The 22,928-nt window shown below is 39.8% G+C and overlaps 1 protein-coding gene across 5 annotated transcripts in view; it reads left to right on the top strand.

Annotated features, from left to right (window-relative positions):
* Positions 1-22,928, top strand: part of OSBPL6 (oxysterol binding protein like 6) — a 217,903-nt gene that overhangs the window by 118,409 nt on the left and 76,566 nt on the right. For all 5 annotated transcript variants that reach the window (XM_029934327.1, XM_029934326.1, XM_029934323.1 and 2 more), the window contains one exon: positions 11,039-11,257. In XM_029934327.1, the coding sequence (XP_029790187.1) occupies positions 11,156-11,257 (102 nt within the window). In that variant the 5' untranslated portion in view covers positions 11,039-11,155. The remainder of the gene's footprint in view (positions 1-11,038; positions 11,258-22,928) is intronic.

Raw genomic sequence — 22,928 nt, 5'->3', positions numbered from 1 at the left:
AAAGTCTTCTCCAATTTTCTCTCCTAAATTGTTGATATTTGTGTTATAATTTATTTCACCAATATTAGGTTTCTTGAATTGTTTTTATCTTATATCACTTGAATTGATGTACGTACACACATAGGATATATATACATAAAATATATTATTAAGACTTTATTTTTTTTTAACTTTTTTCTTTATGTTTTTTTTTTTTGAAAGAGAGGCAGTACGTGAGTGGGAGAGGGGCAGAGAGAGAAGGAGACACAGAATCCGAAGCAGGCTCCAGGCTCTGAGTTGTCAGCACAGAGCCCAACGCGGGGCTCTAACGCACAAACCATGAGATCATGACCTGAGCTGATTCAGTGTTTAACTAACGGAGCCACTCAGCCACCCTCTAAAACTTTATTTTATTTTATTTATTTAAAAAAAATTTTTTTTAATGTTTTATTTATTTTTGATACAGGCAGAGACAGAGCATGAGAGGGGGAGGGGCAGAGAGAGAAGGAGACACAGAACTGGAAGCAGGCTCCAGGCTCTGAGCTAGCTGTCAGCCCAGAGCCTGACGCGGGGCTCGAACCCACGAATGTGAGGTCTGACCTGAGCCAAAGTCGGAGGCTTAACCGACTGAGCCACCCAGGCGCCCCTAAAACTTTATTTTAAAAGCAATGTTAAGTTTATAGCAAAATTGAGCAGAAAGTACAGAGGGTTTCCGCATCCTCCCTGCGCCCCACACATACCCTCTTCCCTTGTTAACATCCCACACCAGCGTGGTGCCTCTGCTACAGTCAATGGAATCTACACTGACAGGCCATTATCACCTACTGGACAAATGTATGACACATATCTACCAATCCACTGTCACACAGAATAGCTTCCCTGCCCTAAACATCCTTTGTGCTTCACCTGTTTATCCCTCTTCCCACTCTCCCACTCCCAACCCTGACAGCAACTCATCTTTTTCTTCTGTCCCCATACTTCAGCCTTTTCCAAAGTGTTATATAGTTGGAATTATATAGTATGTACCAGACTCGCTATTTTCACTAAAAAAATGAAGATGGATGGATGGATGGATGGATGGATGATGGATAGATAGGTAGGTAGGTAGGCATGTAACCAGCTACATTACTGAAAACTTTCTTTTCACCACTTCTGGTTGATTTTCATTTGATTCTCAGGTGCGTTTGATTTTTTAAATAATTTTTATATTTTACTTATGACAGAGAGAGAGACAGAGAGAGGGAACAAGGAGATGGAGGGGCAGGGAGAGAGAAAGGGACAGAGGATCCAAAGCGGGCTGTGTGCTGACCGCAGAGAGCCCGATGCTTGGACTCATGAGCCATGAGATCGTGATCTGAGCCAAAGAGAGATGCTAAACGCACTGAGCCATCGAGGCGCTCTTCATGTGCATTTCAGATGAGCAATGGTATTATTCCCGGGTTGGCATTCTCAGAGCACAGTGTGAACAAGGTAATAGCTAGTACGGTTATTTTGTTGTTGACATTGATGGAAGTAGTACTGATTTTTCACCATTAAGCCTGATAGTAAATTGATTTATGTGCCTGTGTGTGTCTGCCTATTGTTTATACATACATAACAGCACAGAGAAAAGCAACTACTTCCAGGCACCTTGGGTGGCTCAGTTGGCTAAGTGGTTCAACTCTCGATTTTGGCTCAGGTCATAATTTTGTGATTTGCGAGTTTGAGTCTCGCATCAGGCTCTGCACTGCCTGGTTGGGATTGTCTCTCTCTCCCCCTTCTCTCTCTCTCTCAAAATAAATAAATATAACAACAACAACCAAAAAAAAGAGGTGCATCCAACTTCAGCTCAGGTCATGATCTCAGGGAGATCAGTTTGAACTCCACATCCAGCTCTCTGCTGTCAACACGAAGTCCACCTCAGATCCTCTGTGCTCCTCTCTCTCTACCTCCCCAACCTGAAGATGAATAAACATTAAAAAATTTTTAAAAAACAGAAAGGCAACTATTCCAATATTTATTGAGAGTTCTTAAATATTTGGCAATGGATATTAAATGGTGTACTTTTTAAATCAGGATGATTGTAGAATATTTAGCCTTTAAACTATTATTAGTTTTAGTTTTTTATTATAGAGTGCAACAATTATCTAATAACTTATTATCTTCTATTCCTTGGTCATATACTCTTTATAACCTTCTTTCTGTACTTATGGTTCCTGTTTTTCTACATATTTAGAAATGAAAGTATAAGTGAATAGTGTAAAATAGTTGATAAATCCAAGATGTTTATTTATTTGTATTTTTCCTTTATTTGGCTTTTCTAGTTTCACAAATTATGAACTTAATGCATTTTTGTTTATTTATTTATTTATTTATTTATTTACTTACTTACTTATTTATTGAGTAGGCTTCCCACCCAATGCAGGGGCCCAAAGTGTTGCTTGAAGTCATGACCCTGAGATCAAGACCTGAGCTGAGATCAAGAGTTGGATGCTTAACCAACTGAGCCACCCATGAGCCCTGCTTTTTAGTCTTTCGTGTTTAGTAATGGAAATTATTAAGATCATGAATTTTCCTTTCATTATAGCTTTAGCTATGTTCTACATTTCTAAATATTTCTATTACATTATTTTGTATATTTTTTTATTGCTTTTACCTTTAGTCTTTCACACTTGTAACTAGACAGTGCACTCCATCATTCAGAAAGAGAGGGGAGGGAGGAGAGGGACAGGACTGAGTGCTTTGGTTTCTGCTCTGTTTTTAAATGTTCCACAATATCAATGTGCTTCTTTTTCTTCAAACTAGGATATACTTAGGAGAGTATATTTTTGAATTTTTTCTAGGATTAACCCCTGCTTGCTTCCAACTTTTCATTCATATTTAACTTATTTTTTTTAATTTTTTACTGTTTTTATTTATTTGAGAGAGAGAGAGACAGCATGAGGGGTGGGGGGGGGGGTGCGTTGAGTGGGATCAGAGAGAGGGGGAGACACAGAATTGGAAGACAGGCTCCAGGCTCTGAGCTAGCTGTCAGCACAGAGCCTGATGTGGGGCGAGAAACCACGAACTGTGAGATCATGACCTGAGCTTAAGTCGGATGCTTAACCGACTGAGCCACCGATGTGCCCCAATATTTAACTTATTGAATTGCTTCAGAGAGTGATCAAATTCAGCAGTCTCATTAAGATCTATCTTATTTTAATTTGCCTTTTATTAAATTTGCCTGATGAAGATATTTTTTTATTTTCCCATCTTTTTTTAAGGAATATTTTTGAATATTATTTCTTTTCTTCTTTGTGTATTGTCTTCAGGGCCAGCCATCTGTAGATTCAGGTTCCATTATCTGAATAATATCCATTATCTATTTTCCTGCCCTTTGTCCCATTTGCAAGATGATTTCCTCAACTTTATCTTTTCAATCTACCTGTTGACTAGATTTTTCTGCAGAATCATTCAGAGTTTCATTAATATCATTGTAATTATTTTTAAATTGTGATATCATCCTTTGTTTCCTCAATCTCCTACCTTTGGCAATTCTCATTGCTTCTGAACCTGTCTTGTTTCTTATTCAGAGAATGTTTTTGTTTTTTGTTTTTTGTGAAAGTATGAAGCAGTGGTGCTCTAAAGCTGCCTTCTCTTCTACTAGGATAAACATTCCAGATCAGCCCTGTGGTTACCTCTTGCACATAATAATGTCCTCCCCTATTGGGGGGAATAATAGTGTTATATACATACACACTTTTTTTAAAAACTTTTCTTTATGTGAGATCTGTTCCTTGTCAAAAGAATATCTGGGGGCGCCTGGGTGGCTCAGTCGGTTAAGCCTCCGGCTTTGGCTCAGGTCAGATCTAACGTTCGTGGGTTCGAGCCCCGCGTTGGGCTCTGTGCTGACAGCTCAGAGCCTGGAGCCTGCTTCCAGTTCTGTGTCTCCTTTCTCTCTGCCCCTCCCCCTCTCATGCTCTGTCTCTCTCTGTATCAAAAATAAATAAAACATTTAAAAAAATATCTGTGCCAGTTATCCTTTGCTTCCTTAGTGTTTACTTAATTAGCATTCAAAGACTGTACTTTCAGGCATCATTTTTATAGCTCATTACTTAATTAGCATTCATATCCTCTGCAAACTCACCCTGGAGGGCTAAGTGCTGTTGTAGAATGTAGGTCTGTCCCATTCATTTCCCTGGTAAAGGATCTTAGGATAGTAGGGAGTGACCAGAGTCTTCACCAGTCACAGTAAGAGAACTTGTTTGTTTGATGCTGTTTTCCTCTGTAGTTTTCTAAATGAATGAACCAGAAGCCAGCTTGGGAAGGAAGGCTGTATTTTGGGGGTGCTTTGGAACATGTCCATGAAGCTCTTTGAAAGCCAAGACCAAGGAAGGCAGCAAAAGATAAGGCAGGGCTGTGTTCTTGAGTGCCAGCACAGCTGTGCCTGCAGGCTTTGGAACCCTGTAGATCTGTGGTGAGGCTTCTCGCTGGGCTTCCTGCTTCCCGCCTCTCTAATCTAGAGGGAATGAGAGGAATTTGCCCATCTTTCTTCTTTTAACATCACTTCACTGTCTTAAGAAGGGAGATATATTTTGGTTTTGTACATCATGGTTTGGTTGTGAGTAAAGTGATTCCTTACATTTTATGGCATTTATTCTTTTTTTAAAGTTTATTTACTGAGAGAGAGAGAGAGAGAGAGCACGCAAGTAGGGAAAGGGCAGAGAAAGGAGAGAGGGAGAGAATACCAAGCAGGCTCTGCACTGTCAGCTTGGAGATCAATGTGCATCTCAAACTCGCGAACAGTGAGATCATACCCTGAGCTGAAGTCGGATACTTATCATCGACTGAGCCACCCAGGTGCCTCATGGCATTTATTCTTTAGTGAAAGTACTAATGATCTTTTTTTTTTTTTCTAAATCCTTTTATCCCCTACTTTTTAGTCATTTTCTGGGAAAATGCTTATCAAATCTTACACTGCCATTGTTTTTTAGAAGTGATTGGCTTATCTTCATGAAAGCATACCTTGATTTTCTTTTTCTTTTGGTGGGCTAATGACCTTAGAAATAAAAAGGTTCCCTACCCTCTCTCTGTAAGAAAAAAAAAACTAATATAAATGACCTTGTAATGACTGTAATATATAAGGACGTTAGGCATTCATTGCTCTGGTGATATTCTTGATAGAAAACTAGTTTATTCCATCCAGCAGTACAATGCCATTTGCACTGATAAAATCAGGTGATGGTAGGATTGTCCTGTCCCTGTGGCTTGTGCCTGGGATCATCTACTGCGGCCTCTCTTCATTCTCTGTAAATAGTCATGCAAATACTGAAAAAGATAAATCATCAACAACCCAAATACTAATTTAAAACAGAACCTAATGTCAAAACTATGAAGAATTAGACCCTAATTTTATGAAGGCTAGGTCCTAGATTGAGGAAAATCTCTATTGAGCCAGGTCTTGATTGTGGCAAACCTCAGCTGCTGTTGCGGAAAAGGAGACTGAGAGAGGGCGGAAAAATTAGTACTTAATTCTTCCAGGCTGCCCTCACACTTGGAGATTCTGGTTGGCCCCAACCAGAGGAGGTATCAGCTCCTCCCTGTTGTGTTAGAATACTAAGCGCAATTCTCTAAAACTTCAAATTAAACCAGCAAGATTGGGAAAACGACTAGGAAAAGAAAATTTTGATGTGGGGTGGTGTGTGCGGGGGAGGGGAGTTATATTGCAGGGGTGACTAGGATACCATGTTACTTTTGACTGTCACTTACAGACTGTAGGTGCTAGCGGGCTGTAGAGAAACTTGAAGGGAAACAGAACATTACAAGGGGAATTTTATCTTTCACATTAATGGCAAATATAAAACTCAGTTAACACCATATTAAAATCAGTATTATAAGGAAAAGCAAATTTTAAAGGAAACGCCATCAAGCATTGAAAGAAACAAAGAACCATAAAATAGAAAGTGTAGCATGATCTGGCAGGAATAAGGCCAACTATTCGTTATAACATTAAATGGAAATGGGAAAAATGTAGCTAATAATAGATGTTTTTTAACAACTCAACATGATCATTACTAGAGGAATACATAACACAAAGTGATACCGAAACTTTAAATGTAAAAGGATGGACAGATTTCATTAATTACTTGCAACAAAGAAGGTGATTTTATAATAATCAAAAGCAAATAGGATTATTATGAACTCTCCCATGATAAATCTCATTGTTTAAAAATATACAGAATAGAGCCTAAATGTCCTAGTAGAAAAATACGAATGTATCATAGTATATTCATTCTAGTGGCCTATGCGTAATGATTAAGAGCCATGGAACTGAGGACTGCCTCGGTGGCTCAGTCGGTTAAGCGTCCAACTTTGGCTCAGTTTATGATCTCACACTTTATGAGGTCGAGCCCCTTGTTGGGTTGTGTGCTGAGGCTCAGAGCCTGGAGCTTGATTCGGATTCTGTGTCTCCCTCTCTCTCTACCCCCACCCCCATTTGTGCTCTCTCTGTCTCTCTCTCTCTCTCTCAAAAACAAGATAAACATTAAAAAAATTAAAAAAAAAGAGCCATGATACTGAAGTTCTTTTGTTCATAAAGAAGGCTGTTACCAATATATTGTTGGTTGAAAAAAGCATATTACAGATAGAGTGGACATTGTTTTCCTACTTTGGTTAAAGTAGAATCAAATGTTAACTGGGGCTATTTTTAGGTTGAAACTAGAGTCCATTAAAATATTTATATCTGAGCTTTTAATCTTTTTCTATGGTGAGTTTAGTTAGATTATTGCCCGCAAGTATTTTTTCATTGCCTATGTTGGATGCTTTATACTTTCATGCGTGATTAACCTCAGTTTGGCCATGTGACCTGTTTTGGCCAATAAGATATGAGTGAAAGTGACATGTTCCTCCTACAAGCTAACTATCTCATAGTTCTGCCTTGGCTCTTTTCCCTTCATCACTTGGGGGTTGCTCTTAAAGCCAGGAATAAAGAGGATACAGAGTAGGGCTGCAGCTGACCTCTACAGGACCTCTACAGGGCGTGTAAATGAAAGGTAAATAAACCTTTCTTGTAAGCCCTTGAGATTTTGGGGTTGTGTATTACCACGTCACAACTCAGCCCAGCTGACATAGTCGCGTTTCAGATGTTTTTCTGAACACGTACAATTTATAATGCCTATGAGCAGCAGTTTCTAGAACTCTTCCCTGCCACCTCATGCTTTAGTCAGGTCTCTGGATTATAAATCTGAATTTTACGTCACTGGGTATAAATGCAAATGTTATACCACTTAACAGTTGTAGTTATCCTGCTGATGTGAATGGGGAAGAAGATGGGAAAATCAGATGTTCAGCTCTTGTATTGCTGTTATGTGCAGCAATGATATTTTTCTCAGTGAGTATATAAATTATGTTGGTATTGATTTTAAAATATATGGTCTTTCAAAAAATAATTTAAATAAAATAATATCTATGGTCTTTCTTTAGCTTGGGATTTTGTTTAGGCAGTTTCTGAAAGTATGCTTTGATAGAGATGAAATAATTTTTTTTATTGTCACACTAATTCTTTTACTCCAGGAGTAAAGAGTAAATAGGTATAACCTACTGATAGAATTTAGACTTACTTTTGTAATACACTTTGAAATAGAGCAGGTGATCAAACACTTGATTGATAATCAGATGGAATGAACTTTAAAGGTCATCTCATTCAACCTTAGGTACTTGAAATCCTCTTTGTTAAAAAATCAGAAATTAATAGAAATGACAGTGATGTCAAAAATGAGTCTTAGAATGAATTAAGTTCTCTTAATCGCCTTTTCTTATTCTTGGTATTCTTCAAGATATTCATAATTTTAATTCAACCAAAAGGTTGCACTTTCATCATTGATAAGTTACCCTGAAAATGTCATTTTAAATTAAAAACCAAGGTGTTAGCACTGGCATGTATTAATGGGGAAAGTGCAGTTGGGAGTTGGGCACAGTTAAGAAAAAAAAGTTCAAAAGGGGAAATGTTGGCTCTTGATGTAGCTTGGATTGAATTTACTTCCAAATGGATAACAGTCTAATTGGTTTGGTTGTTTCAACCTCATCCCTTGGGGGCCCTTGAATACCTCACAGAACCTCCATACTTTTAGCTCAAGTATCAGCTTCTTATAAAACATCTTGGACCAGAAAGTACTTTAAATCAGAGGCCTGAGCAGTGTTCTTGCTTTCTATTTGCTGACATCAGAGCTTGGCTTGAGAAATTTAACTCACACTTACTAGACTACCTTCCCAAGACAAAAGCATTATATGACCAACTGTCGAATGTCAGCATTTCATTACCTTTTAACAATACTAAGGGGAACCTAATCTCTAGCTAAGAAAAGAGCACTTCAGTTCTTTACATTTCTGTTAATCCAAAGACTAGTTTTATTTCAAGAGCAAGTTTTCTGGTGTGGGGGATAAGTGGTGGTGACAATGAAGTTGAAATCTGAAAAAAGGATTCTAAGTTTCATTCACTAGAGAGTCCAGGTTTCCCAATCTATAATAATTTGCCTTTTAATTATTGGGATTGTTCTTTTGAATTTTCTCTATCACCAGGTGACCATTAAGATCCTGATTAACACATTCAGGGTCACGTAATCCATTAACGTACTGTTGTAGATTTAGAAAATATAACGATTTATAGACCTGTAGAAAATGCACTTACAGAGTTTACATGATCTGTATATAAATTACACAACACATTTATATCACAAACAACCTATTAAACATTTGTCTACAGCCTAAATTTCTCTGAGCTAGAGACTACATTTCCAAGTGCTTGTTTCTATTTGAATGCCTCAGTTATACCTGAAACTCATTAGGTTGAAACCATACTCATGACTTTCTGCCAATCCTGGATTTCCTTTGGCCAGACCTCACCCAGAATGCCAGAAACCTAGGAGTCTTCCTCAACTCTGCCTTCTCCTCTTTCCCTCTGCCCCTCTCCATATCCTGTTACAACTGCTGGACCTGGATGTTGAGTTTCCTATTTCCTGCCACCTCTCTAATCCATTGTCTCTTGCTTCCTGATTGGGTTTCCCTCACCTTCTTTATTTCCCCAGTTTGGTTCTCCTCATGGCTATCAAAATATGCTTTTATTTATTTTTTTAATGTTTGTTTATTTATTTTGGGGGGGGGAGCAGGGGAGGGACAGAGAGAGGAAGAGAGACAATTTCAAGCAGGCTCCATACTGCCAACAAAGAACCCAGTGCAGGGCTCAAACTCATGAACCTCAAGATCATGACCTGAGCAGAAACCAAGGGTGAAACACTTAACTGACTGAGGCACCCAGGTGCCCTTCTAAGTATCCTGTTAAACATACAAACCTGGTTACACCATATTCCTTTATGGCTTCTTCTGCCTTATGATAAAAATCGAAAAGCTGAACATGGCTGACAAGGCCTTGCCCCTGCCTCTCTCTGACCCATCATGCCACTCTGATCATGATGGGCAGCACTAATTCCTTGTTCATATCTAGCCAAATACCCAGGCACCTGCTCAATTTATGCTCCCCCTTGAGACCTCAGCTCAAACCCACCGGATGAGGGACGCCTCAGACCTCCAGACCCATCCAGTTCCTCTCCCTATGTATCCTCATACATCTTTATTCTTTCTTGATTTCTTGATTGACTGCCTTTTCCTCTGAACTCAAGTTCAGGTCTCACTTTTCTTTAGTATTAAGATTGCTTTCTGGTAATTTCTGATCTCTCTTCCAACCTGCACTGTAGTACTTACTGAAGTCTTCTGTGCTTCCTTCAAGGAGTACTAGCATTAAGATAGAGGCTACAATTTGGTTTTCTGTCTTCTTGGACAAGGAAAACTTTGGGTAAGCTTCTTGTCTTACACTATCATGCTTACCTTAAAATTTTTTTTAATTTATTATTTTTTAATGTTTATTTATTTTTGAGAGAAAGAGACAGAGCATGAATGAGGGAGGGGCAGAGAGAGAGGGAGACACAGAATCTGAAGGAGGCTGTCAGCACAGAGCCTGATGTGGGGCTTGAATGCACAAACTGAGAGACCATGACCTGAGCCAGAGTCGGTCACTTGACCAACAGAACCACCAATGTGCCCCAATTTTTTTTTTTAATTTGAGAGAGAGAGAGAGAGAGAGACAAAGAGAGAGAGAGAGAGACTGACTGTGAACGGGGGAGAGAGAGGGAGAAAGAGAGAATCGTAAGTGGACTCCATGCTCAGTGCAGAGCCTGATCCAAGGCTTGATCCCAACACCCTGGGACCATGACCTAGGCCGAGATCAATAGACGCTTAACCAACTGAGCCACCCAGGTGCCCCTAAAAAATTAATTTTTAACAACCTGTGTTCCCAAGTGAGCAATCCTTCTTTCAGGTACAAGTTTTTGGTCCTAGTACTTACAATGCATTTAAAATTCACTTGTATGAATCCAAGTGAAAAATGAAGTGGCTCTTGGTTAGGGATAAATGAAAGCAAACCCGAGCATTATCCAGTTTCAGAATGTGCCTGTCAATCTGTAGATACTTGAAACCCTGTTGGTTTTTGAGCTGAGAATCATATGTAGATGTGCTGTGATCTTGAGATGCAAATAACTGTGGGTACTTGTATTCTTGGTCCTTTCCTAAATGCTGGGTCACATAATACACAAAATGTGTGAACCCTTTTGCCTTTTGTATCTGTTTTGTGTTGGATTTAACATCACATACAGGACTTGGCTGAACTCAACTGAAGACAGACATGGACTGAGCTCTTATTATAATCCACTGGGCAGGGGAATTTAACTTTCAGGGGAGGTAACTGACATACTTTGGCCCGAGGGACCATGTAAAAGAGAATGGTAGGGAAGAATATGACTTTAGCACATTGTTTCTTTCCATTTTCTTTGTTGACAACCTTTTTTCATATTAACACTTTTAGCTTCCACTTAAAATCTAGAAGAAGAAATAATATTTCCTAATGTGTCAGAGTTCTTCCTCTCATTAACGTGTTGGTATTTTTTCCTAAATATAATGACTTTGTATTTGTATTTTAATTACATGAATTTTTCTTGCTTGGTTTGCTTGTAGGTATTTTGGACACCTTCACTCTTTGCCTTCTCTTTTCTAGTCAAACCTGATTCATGAAATGGAACTGAAGCTGAAGGATCATCTACTTCTTTGTCTGTGAACTGGAGACACTTCTGGGATGGTCTTGAGCACATCTGACTAGACGCTAACTGCAGCTATGAGTTCAGACGAGAAGGGCGTATCTCCTGCTCACAGAACAGCCACTCCAACCCACAGAAGTGCCTCTTCTTCAACACCCTCCCACAGGGACAGTCGGCAGGTAGGAGAATATGGTCCAAAGTGCACTTTGTTATCAAATACAGTCCCATTAGGATATGCTTGCTAATTAATCCTGAAATTTTGTTGTGAAGATTTTAATTCCACAGGAAGGCTCACTGTTTTCTGTAGATCTACATGCTGATGCCATGAAGATCCTGCTCTTGTTTCTCTGTTATTTAGGATCCTTTTTTTAAGAGTGTAGACCACAGGCAGGAGCCCCGCTGTCCTCCTCACTGGGCACCTGAAGAAGGGGAACAACATCAGGAACTTGAACTCTGCTCTATTTGTGGAGGTGGAAAGGGATGTGAGCCTGCCAAAGGACTTCTTCTACAAGCCTATCATTGGCCTGCCCAGCATGAACTTCTGTTTGGGGTTTCATGGAATCTGGTTAATAGATTCAGGAATTAGGATACAAATAAAATTGTAGTATTAGGGAATTAAGGGCAGTGAGAGCTCAGGTAATGCTTGGAACCAGTAGAGAAAATAAATTCTTGTTTAATTATCCCAGTGAGCCAATTCTGTGCATTGTTTTTGTTTAAGGAGTTACTTTATCTCTATGTCAGTGGCTGCTCTACCCAAGATGAGGTTGGGGGGGAGTCAGCCATGTGGATTTTCTTCATTGTCAAAACAGGCAGCTGTTTCGCCAAGCATGTGTCTGAGTATTGCTCTTTGCCATTATGACATATCTTGTGATAGCATTTTTGTTGTGTAACTAGAAATTTACAATACAGGTTAGTTAACCGTTTATAAAAAATTTTCCTTGTGAGGGCTATTCACAGAGTAAATTATTCTTGCAAGGGTTTTCCTCCCTGTTTTTTTAAAAAATTTTCAATGTTTTTATTTGTTACTGAGACAGAGAGAAACAGAGCATGAGGGAGGGAGGGGCAGAGAGAGAGGGAGACACAGAATCCAAAACAGGCTCCAGGCTCTGAGCTGTCAGCACAGAGCCTGATGTGGGGCTCGAACCCATGAACTGTGAGGGCATGACCTGAGCCAAAGTCAGATGCTTAACCGACTGAGTCACCCAGGCACCCCTTTCCTCCCTGTTTTATGTGTTCAAGGTATATTGCCTATTTTCTAGAAATATGAACATGAAGTAGTTCATGGTCCATAGTATAGTCTTGGGTCTTAAAACCACCAATCCAGGTGTGAATTCATTCTTCCAGATGGTGAGGGAAGTTCTACTGGTAGAGTGGGGTCCCTTATGGAACCTTCAGGCTATAGACCTTCCCAGAACCCCCTCCCCCATTTCCAGCAAGAGATTCCTGGGGAATCTGTAAGAATCAGATTCCTTACATGTATATCTTTCATAGATTCTAAGGCAGGTATTTCTGCTGTGGGTATTTTTGACACTGGTGTCTCCATTATAGAGTTCAAACAGGACATCTGCATTCTGTTCATGAGAAGCAGCGATAGTATTAATTAAATCTGTGATTACATGCAATTATAATGTTTACTGCACTGCATTTGTATAGTAAAAGAAAGCATTTATATTAAATAAAAACTATTATGCAGAGATGCTTTCTTTCTAAGTTTGCGATTCTAGTTTCTCCTTTACTCGCCTCTCTGTCCTTTCTTGTTATGGCTTCTCCGTTTTTCCCTTGCCCTGGGCATTTCAACCGAGAGACATTTTAAGCAGTGTGGCCTTCCTGGCTGCTGAGAGACGGACGGAATCGACCCAGGTCACCCTGGAGAATTGTGGCAAACGGAAAAGACTGATGAGGACTGCGGAAACATCTGTCACGCATTGTTGGTCTGCCTGTTGCACCTGAGCTCCAGGGCCACCGTGCAAAACAACAGGGAAAAAACTGAGACCCAGGGCTGTGAGGGAGTCTGAAGGAAGAATACGGGACTTCTGGCTGGCTTGTGAATGACAAGTTTTATGATGGGAATAAAGTAGCATGAGTGTAAATTGATCATGAATTTTAGAAAAGTAAGAGACAACATTCAAATGTTTGTTGTCTTTAAGGAGAGCTTACCTCAGTTTTTGTTCATCTCAGGAAGTGCAAACTCTTCCAAAATACTTTCTCCTTTGCTTCCTTCCTGACTCCTGTTTTGTGTCTATTCATCTCTCTCAGGGAGAGACTAAAGAACAGTAACTGTTCTGTTTTTCCTTCCCGATCTCCATCACTTCCTAACATCCAGTATTACGGAAATTGGAAATTTTGATTGATCCTGTGATACCATATTAGGCACTGGTTTTTTGTGTGTGACTATTTTCATAGTAAAGGGACATAGAGAAGGTGTGACAAATTATCTTTATTAGATGTTACCATTCTCCTGGTTTAACTGACATGTATGCAAATGAAGGCCATCATTCATGCAAATGGATCATGATCTAGTACATAGTTGAGAATACAGTGATGACTTGATACACATTGTTTACCTGTCATTCCTAAGTTCTGGTTCTAGCTTACTAATCAATTGATTAGGCATTTCTACTTAGATTTACCACTGCATCTTAAATTAATACATATAAGCCCATTTGCTGTCTGGGTAATCATTCTCTCATGGACCCAGGGTCAAAGCCATTCCTTTCTCCTTTGATTCCCCCACATTCAGTAGGTGAACAAATTGTATTGATTATTTCATCCTTTATAATGTGATCATTTCTTTCTATTTGCACTGTCCGCTCGCTGGCCAGGCCCTCAGCATCTCCCCTGACACCCTGCAGAGTACTCTTGCCTCTCGGTCTCCCTTATGGTCCGAGATTGAATTTCCTTAACATGACAGATTTATGCTCACAACCCTCAAAGACTCATGTTTACCAACACAGTTAAGGCCGGATTTCCTTACTTGGTGTCCCATGACCCAGCCTCTGCGCCCCATTGTCCTCCCACCCATACAGGCTTGTCTGTGCATCGTCCCTAAAACTGCCTTGTCTCTGTCTCTGCCCTTGTCTTTCCTGCGCGGAGTAGTCCCACTACGCTTATCTTGACCTGATACCTCCCTGGGCTTCAAGGATTGGCTCATGTGAATTTTCACTGACCATTTGACCCCATGTTGCCCTCTTCCTTTTCTGAACTTTTACAGAACTTTTTGACAATATTTGACATTTTCATACTGTTTATCTTTTTATGTACAGATCTCCTCAACTGTGTTGTAAGCTCTTTTAAACAGATGGCACACTCTAATGCTTCAGAGACAAGCTCTGCGTCTCAAATATTTTAATATGTCCTAGGGGATATAGAGGATATATTAAAGGATTTTTAAAGAGCTGCAGTGGTATTAGTCTTGTCTTCTTACTACAGATTTGCCATTCCAGGTTTATTTGTCCTCTCCCTTCTTCCTTCCTAATAGATAAGTAAAAGAACATCTGCCAAGTGCATAGTAGTAATTGGCCATCCTTCCTGTGGCAAAATTATGTAGCCCAACAGGTGAAGGAGGGAGAGGAACTAGGAAATGAAGTGATCCCGTTGCCCCTGTGAATTCACTAAGTGTTTCTTCATCAACACAAGAGGGTCAAGACTCCACTTAGTATTTAACGAGTTGGAAGACTTTAGTAAGTGCTCCATTTACAATTCTTTCCAAACTGATACTCAATGTTAGAATATCTAACAAAACTAACTCTGTATGTGTGTGTGCGAGAGAGACAGGGAAGGAGAGACAGAAACAGAGAGAGATATCAATAATGATTCATAAGCTTCAAGAAATATATGCCCTAAAATTCTCAAAAAGGATATAAAGGGGTTGATTAGAACATCTAGGTTTTATACAGAAATGAGCATTTCCCAATGTTGCCAAAGAATGTTTTCTTTCCCCTTATGTTGCATGAAAAAGAATTTTATTGTCCAATAAGTTACAGAAATGCTAAAGATGGTCTCTCTTTGCAATACACATTAATAAATTAATGTATATTAGTATATATTAGGCAATTAATGTAATGAGTGAGTTACAACTTTAACTGAACACTTCTAGAATATAGTAGGTTGTATACCTTTTTTTTATTTTGCTAAGATTCAGTTGTTAAAAATCCATATTCTTCTTTCTGTTAAGAAATTGGAAAATCTGGGAGTACTGAGCCCAGATTGCAAATGGCCTCACTAAGCTGGCCTCAGGAGTAGTTGCCCCTATAGATGGGGCCTATACCCTCTGACCAGCCACAGCCCCTACCTCTCCTTATTGTATTTCAATACTTATGTTTCCTGCCTGGCCCCAGAAAGTATTTGAATTGCCAGCCCTGATCCTGGATGTCAAATCAACCACAGTGATACTGAAGTTACCAAAGGTGATCTCCACTTGGACGTAAAGAAGGCATCTTAGGGCGCCTGGGTGGCTGAGTCAGTGAAGCGGCTGACTTCGGCTCAGGTCATGATCTCATGGTTCATGGGTTTGTGCCCCGCGTCAGGCTCTGAGCTATCAGCACTGCTTCAGATTCTGTCTCCCTCTCTCTGCCCTCCCCCTACTCACTCACTCTCTTTCTCTCTCTCTCAAACATTTAAAAAAATTTTTTTAAAAAGGAAAAAAGCATCTCATAGTTAACATGTCCAAAACTGAACTACTAATTCTCCTCTCAAATCTGCTCCTTCCCGGTCTTATCTCAGTAACAAGCAACTCGGCCCTTCCTTTTGGTGCAGCCAGAAACCTCACCAGGAGTCATCCTTGACTCATCTTTTTCTCACACCTGCTTCCACACCCTCAGTGAATCCTATCGGTTCTACCTTCAGATGAACCTGGGATCTGACCACATCCTCCTCCTCCACTCTGGTCTGAGGTACCATCATTTCTCACCTGGATGATGGCCATAGTCTTCTAACCGGTTTTGCTGCTTCTACCATTACCCGACATGCCGGTCAATTTTTTTTTTTTTTACAGAGTGGTCAGAATAATCCCTTCAAAACCTAAGTCAGAGCAAGCCGCACTGCTTGCTGCTCCAAACCCTCCAGCGGTTCCTATTTGTTTCTAAATAATACTTGAATTGCTGACCACTGTCTACGGCCAGACCGCCCTGAACGCACCTGATCTCGTCAGAATTGCTGACCATTGCCTCCAGGGTCATGCAGCATCGGGTTCTGCCTACCTCTCTGACCTCATTTCCTGCCTTGGTCCCCTTCGCTTAGATCTCTCCAGCGGTTTCCTCAGCGTGCTCCCACCTCGAGGCCTTTGTGTTCAGACCTCTTAGCCTCAATCGCTTTTCATTCCCAGCGTGCCCAGGTTTGTTGTACACTTGACTCATGCTCCAAATGTGCCCTTTTTGCACAGCTTTCTCTGACCTCCTTGCATGTCCTCCTCACTCATGTCTATGTACCTCATTTATTTGTCTCCAATGCATTACCACTACCTGACTGTTACATATTTATCTATTCATCTCTCTGGCCTGTCGCTGACCTGTAAGCTCCCTGAAAACTGGGATTTTGTTTTATTCAATAATGTACCCCTAGCACCTCCCACAATCTCACAGATGGTATGGCTCAGAATATATTTGAATGAATAAGTGAATGAGGGTTTGGCATGGAGAGGCAGATTGGGAACCAAGTTCCAGAGATCTTGAGAGCTGTGAAGGAATAGTCATGAGGTTGGGAGGTGACAGAGAAAGAAAGTAGTACAGTGGGGGGCTCTGTGTCTCCCAAGAAGAGTGGACTTTGAGAGTGGAAGAGGGATGGTCCAAAGGTGGCAGTGGGGAGCTAAGAACACAGACCTTTCTGCTTGCTGCTGATGGTGATTTTATGGTGGAATAAATGACTTGAGGCTTATTAAGGAAATGGTATCAGACAAAAGCAAAAAAATGGGAGTATCCTGCACACATGTTAAAAATATTGGTGGGAATGGGCGGTAACATTTTATTTTATTTTATTTTATTTATTTTTATTTGAGTATAGTTGACACACAGTGTTAAATTAGTTTCAGGTGTACAACATAGTGATTCGACAACTTCGTACATTATGCTATGTTCACCAGAAATGTAGCTACCATCTGTTCCCACACGTTGCTACTAAAATATCATTGACTGTGTTCCCTACGCTATTCCTTTTGTTCCTGTGACTGACTTATTCCATAACTGGAAGCCCATGTCTCCCACTGGCCTTCATCTATTTTACCCAACGCCCCACCCCACTCTCCTCTGTCAACCATCAGTTTGTTCTCTGTATTTATGTGTAGCTCTGATTCTGATTTTTATTTGTCAATTCATTTGGTGTCTTGGGGTTTGTTTGGGGTTTTTTTGTTTTTCTAGATTCCACTTATGAGTGAAATCATATGGTATTTGTCTTTCTCTGCCTGATTTATTTCACTTAGCACAATACCCTCTAGAGTCATCCATGTTGTCTCAAATGGCACAGTCTCCTCCTTTTGATGGCTGAGTAATATTCCGTTGTGCAGTTATGTGTGTGTGTCAGTGTATGGATACCACATCTTCCATATCCATGGTGGACACGGGTGGCTTCCATACCTTGGTTGTGTAAACAATGCTGCATTAAACATAGAGGTGCATATATCTTTTCAAAGTATTGTTTTCAGTAACTTTTTATTTTATTTTTGTTTATTTATTTATTCTAAGGGGGAGAGAGGCAGAAAGAGGAAGAGAGAGAATAATCCAAGCAGGCTCCGTGCTACCAATGCACATAGCACAACGCGGGGCACAATCTCACAAACCATGAGATCAAGACCTGAGCTGAACCGATGAGTCGGGCACTTAACCTACTGAGCCACCCAGGCACCTCCAACAACTCTTTATTTTAAAACAGGAGTTACTATTGCCCAGTCATAATACTTATTTTATGGTAACATTATATAATAGGCTAAGTTTATGACCAGCTGCTTGGTTTTATTTGTTTGTTTGTTTTGATAATTACTCTTACATTTACATATTTTAGAGTTTGTTTGTTTTTTACAATATATAAGACTGAGACCACCCTGTTGAAACAGTTTCAGTAGTTCTAGGAAGAGGCCCAATGACCTGCATTTTTAAAAGTAAGGCCTCTAGGGGCACCTTAGTAGCTCGGTTGGTTGAGTATCCAACTCTTGATTTCAGCTCAGGTCATGATCCCAGGGTCATGGGATCAAGTCCCATGTCAGGCTCTGTGCTGGCAGCATGGAGCCTGCTTGGGATTCTCTCTCTCACTCTCCCTCTGCCCCTCCCCTGCTTGCTTTCTCTCTTTCTCTCTCAAAAATTAAAAATAAATAAAAGTGTATCGTTAACAGGTCATTTCAGAAAATCAGACACTATTGCTCTAAGAATGTAGGATTTGGAATGCATAGTTACCAGATGATAGTATCTATTGTTAGTGAATTGTTTTAGTTCTACCAGGTTAGACATTGCAAATGCTTACCTGAATCGGTCTCTTTTAGTTTAATGGAAAATCAAAGAAAAATGTATTAGCCATTTCTCGTAATGATTTAAAGTTCACTGAAGCTCAGAGATCATAAAATAAATAATTTTGAGGAAAAAATTATGTTATGAATAAGTCATAAGAGGCTGGTAGTTAATCTTCTTGCCAGTAAAACTATAAATTTAGTATTGTAGTTGATCTTAACGAATACAAAATGTCAATTACATGGGTATCTAAAGATGTTTCCTATGCATTATTAACAACAGTACCTCCCCAAGCCAACCGTGGCCCATTCTGTTAATGTCCACTGATGACCAGTGAAAGCTGTCCCCAGCAGAGACTTTGTGGGACTCATGTCACTGTGGACTGGTGACATAATCTCCCAGTTCTCATAGCAGCAACATCTGCTACATGTGCAGCTTTCATTGTAAGTGAGGAAGGTGCCTAAGAAACTAGAAAGTAAGAGTGTTCCTCATCTACGTTTCTACTTTCTGTGTGGGGTCTTCATAACAACATTTCTCCTTGGACAAAACGGGCGGAGAAAAACACCACCCCCAGCATCTGTGTGAACAGAATTGGAATGTGTCTCCCCCAACTGAACCTCTGAAGCATCTTCTTCAAACGGCTTTATTAAATGCAATAACCAAATCACTGCTTTGAAATACAGTGTGTCTACCTCCTGAATATGAAACTTATTTCCATCTTTGAGTTGAGAAACATAAAATATTACCTCAAACAAAAATGTCTCGTTTTTAGAGAAAAAAAAATTTAAGGATTTCTGACTTAATACCAAACTTCCAATTTAAATGTGAGCTGCTTCCAATTTAGCCTTTTTAAGATTCCATTCATCCCATGGGCCCTAACTTTTAAGACTTAGGATCAATGTCAACAGGGAAAAAAATAACGATTTCTTACAAAAACACACAATGAGCAACTTCTGTGATTTAGATGCATTTTGTAAATTGGTGTTGTGAAAGTGTAAATATTAGGCAAAGTTCATGAGTAAACAAGTATAAAAACCCCAGCAACACCTAGTATTTCATGTGCCCTCACTGTGGAAGTTTGGGACGGTCATCACCTTTTTCAGAGACCTAAACTGTGGCATGAAGTGGTGATATATCTTCTCCACAGCTGATGAGCAGCCTAATGCAGGGTCTGCTTCCTGGGAGCCCGATTCTGGAGCTCCTAAAGTTCTTGGCCACACCACTATTTGTTCCGTTGCAAGGTTTGACAAGCCGAATACCCAGGAGAAGGGCTTTCTGTTCACTTCTGCGCAAAATTTGTAAGGCAGCATTTGTCAGTTATCTTGAGTTATATTTGCCTCCTCAATTTTTCCCTCAGTGGCAACAGCAATTTTTTTTTTTACATCCTCATTGGCCAAGGAAGCAATAGACCAAATAATACATAGACCAATATAGTAATAGTTTTTATCATGACCTACTGTTCTCAAAGATGCATCATGCACTTTGTGCTTTCCTGAATTTTCTGATTTTCTCTACACCTGTTCCCTTTGGAATGAGAAATTTTGAGCATTAGTTCATTGAAAGCTGTGATTAGCCTTTTCCATGAGATGAAATAAGCAGCCCCATAGTTTTCCTGCTGTCCCCACCCTTTGGAGATCACCATCCCTGCTGCTTGATGTTTACAGTGTATGCTCAGTCTATGTCACATGTGCTGAAATTGAGACCACTGGAAAGAAATTTGCCACCTGTCATTCAGATACTCATTATCCACGAGTAATTCAGAACTCAGCATTATTGGAGAATCTAGCCACTGCCTTCCCTGGTATGTTTGCAGAATCCTTTGATTTTTCTATGCCTGCTTTATCAGTATCTCACTGAAGAAGTTATCTCTTATTACTTGAGCTGGCTGGTTTAGGATAGCATTTTTATAGCAGCAAATTTATCTGTCAGACCCAAGATTAACGCTGCCTGTTCAGTTCTTAGGCATAACACCAAATGGAAAGAGCCACAGTATAATCAGTTAGTGAACCCAAAAGGTCTCATTCATAGGTCACTGAGGGGGTCTGGGAATCTGTAATTTCCAGAAGCTTCCCCAGGAGACTGTTACTTACCCAGATTTGGAAAGCATTGCTCTTACAGAATACATTTATAGGTATTTCTGAAGGACTATAAGAACATCATCTCAAAGGACCATAAATTCTACAAAACTGCTTTATTTGATTTTCAGTTTTGACAACTAGAAAATTTTACCATTCCTTTGCCCGGTAGCCACTAAAAGTGGCTAGGCTCTAAGTAAAATATTGTCACAAAGGTAAAGGAAAACCCTATGCATTATACTTTAGAGTACCAGACTTCTTGACTTCAAATTCTAATTAAGAGGTGATTTTGTAACAGTGATAATAGCCAGTGTTCATGAGGTTTGAGGGAAATGGACCTTCTGATGCACTACTCCTAAGCATTTTAACTGATTCTGCTTTTCCTGAGGGAAATTTTGTAACACATACCTAAAGTCTTTTCAAAGGTCATCCCATAGGACATGGTAACTCAGCCTCTAAGAAATGTATTCCAAGGGAACACCAAAGATACACGTAAAGATTTTTGTGCAAAGATCTTTATCAAAGTATTTTTATACTATTAAAATATTAACGACTGCCTAATGTTCAACAAGAAGTTATTTAAATAACCTATCTTGGGGCACCTGGGTTGCTCTGTTGGTTGAGTGTCCAACTCTTGGTTTCAGCTTAGGTCGTGATCTCACTGTTCATAGATTCGAGCCCCACAGTGGGCTCTGCACTGGCAGCATGGAGTCTGCTTAGGATTCTCTCTCTTCCCTTCCCCCACTCGCACTGTCTTTTTCCCTCTCAAAATAAATAAGTAAACTTCAAAGTGAATAACCTATCTCATAGTCATGCAGTGGAGTATTGCACAGCTGCTGAAAATGTTTTTGAAGAGTGTTTCATGCTGTGGGAAATGTTACATTGTTAATCGAAGAAAACCGGCTATTAAGAATTTGGTATATGTATGCATTGAAAAAAAGATGAAAGCAGATACACCGAGATATTGAAAGAGTTTATTGCTGGTGTGGTTGCTTTAATTTCTATTTTCTTTTCTGTTCCCCCCTCCACCTTTCTGCAATGAATGTTTATTGCTTCTGTAGTAAAAAATACATATCATATTTTGTGAGTCATATCTTGTGAGTTAGTGTGTATATATATGTAGCTTTAAACAGTATTTTGAGTAGAGTAAATATTAAGTGTCAGACATTTTAATAATAAAATTGTAAGCCTTTACTCCGTAAGATTTACAGATAAGTGGCTATGTAGGATGTGCTATGTGGGAAACCTGGAGTGACTTTTTTAAACCATCTTGGAGGAGCTGAGGCAGGAGCTGAACCAGCTTTTCTCCTCTTAGCGGCTTGTACCTGTCTCAGGCCAGTCCAATTTGTTTTTTCATTCAGCACAGATTTATGGCACACATAGACAAATCATAAATAATCTGCTCCATCTTAGATATACATACATAAATGTTAAGTAGATACATAGAAGATTTTTTTTTTTAACTTTTATTGTTAACAAAATCATGTGAGTAATTGTCCTACTAAAAACCTTTGTCTGTTCTGGGCCATGTAGATAGCCTGGTAGAAAATTACAAATTACCTTGACTTTAGTGTTCTTTTCCAGTCACACCTAACTGCTCTCCTGCTTCTTATATTAACTCTGCGTGTTCCAGAGCCTTTGCTCTTGAAGTGACCTCAGACTTGTCCCCATTGTTCGCCATTTGTTTATAATTGCGGCCGTGAAGAATGATCATAGTTGCCGGGGTGGTCGGTGATCTGATTAATGTGTTTGTGAGTGTTAGAGTACAGGTAAGGAGCAAACCCGCCAGTAAGCTCTGGTCCTAGTGCTACTTGAAGGCAATCATGGGAATTAAAAAGCTGTTCATTCACATGCCTTTTGCCACTTCACAGTCAAGATTGTTGAAATGCTCTCAGCTGTAAATGGACCACTTGGTGGGTCCTGATGGTATTTCTTACAATGCAGTGTTTCCAACAATAGGCCAGTTCAATGTGGGGCCAAAGCTGTGGGTTCTTAGGAAGTTTCATGTTTCTATACAGAGTCAAGATTGTGGCGACTGCTTCTGCTCCTGTTCAGGGTTTCCCAGGTGTGCCGTGTGGAATTTTTCCAGCCACTATTCCTAAAATTATCTCTCATTTGTTTCAGTGGCGCTTATGTGGAGATTTATTATTAATGTAATTCTGCCATCTTTCAGTGAGAGTAAGACAATTGTTACTATAAAGTAGTAGGATTACTACTTATTCAATCATGGCCTTCTGGCTTTTGTGATTTCAATATCTTATGCTTTGCCAATAGTATTTCCTTGAAGGGAGTTATTAAGAAACAGCAGACAAGTCCATATGCTCTTCTGCTGCACCATTCAGGGG

The sequence above is a fragment of the Suricata suricatta genome, chromosome 3 (assembly GCF_006229205.1).
Source record: "Suricata suricatta isolate VVHF042 chromosome 3, meerkat_22Aug2017_6uvM2_HiC, whole genome shotgun sequence".
NCBI lineage: Eukaryota > Metazoa > Chordata > Mammalia > Carnivora > Herpestidae > Suricata > Suricata suricatta.
The sequence above is the reverse complement of the archived record's forward strand: the minus strand, read 5'-3'. Positions and strand labels throughout refer to the sequence as shown.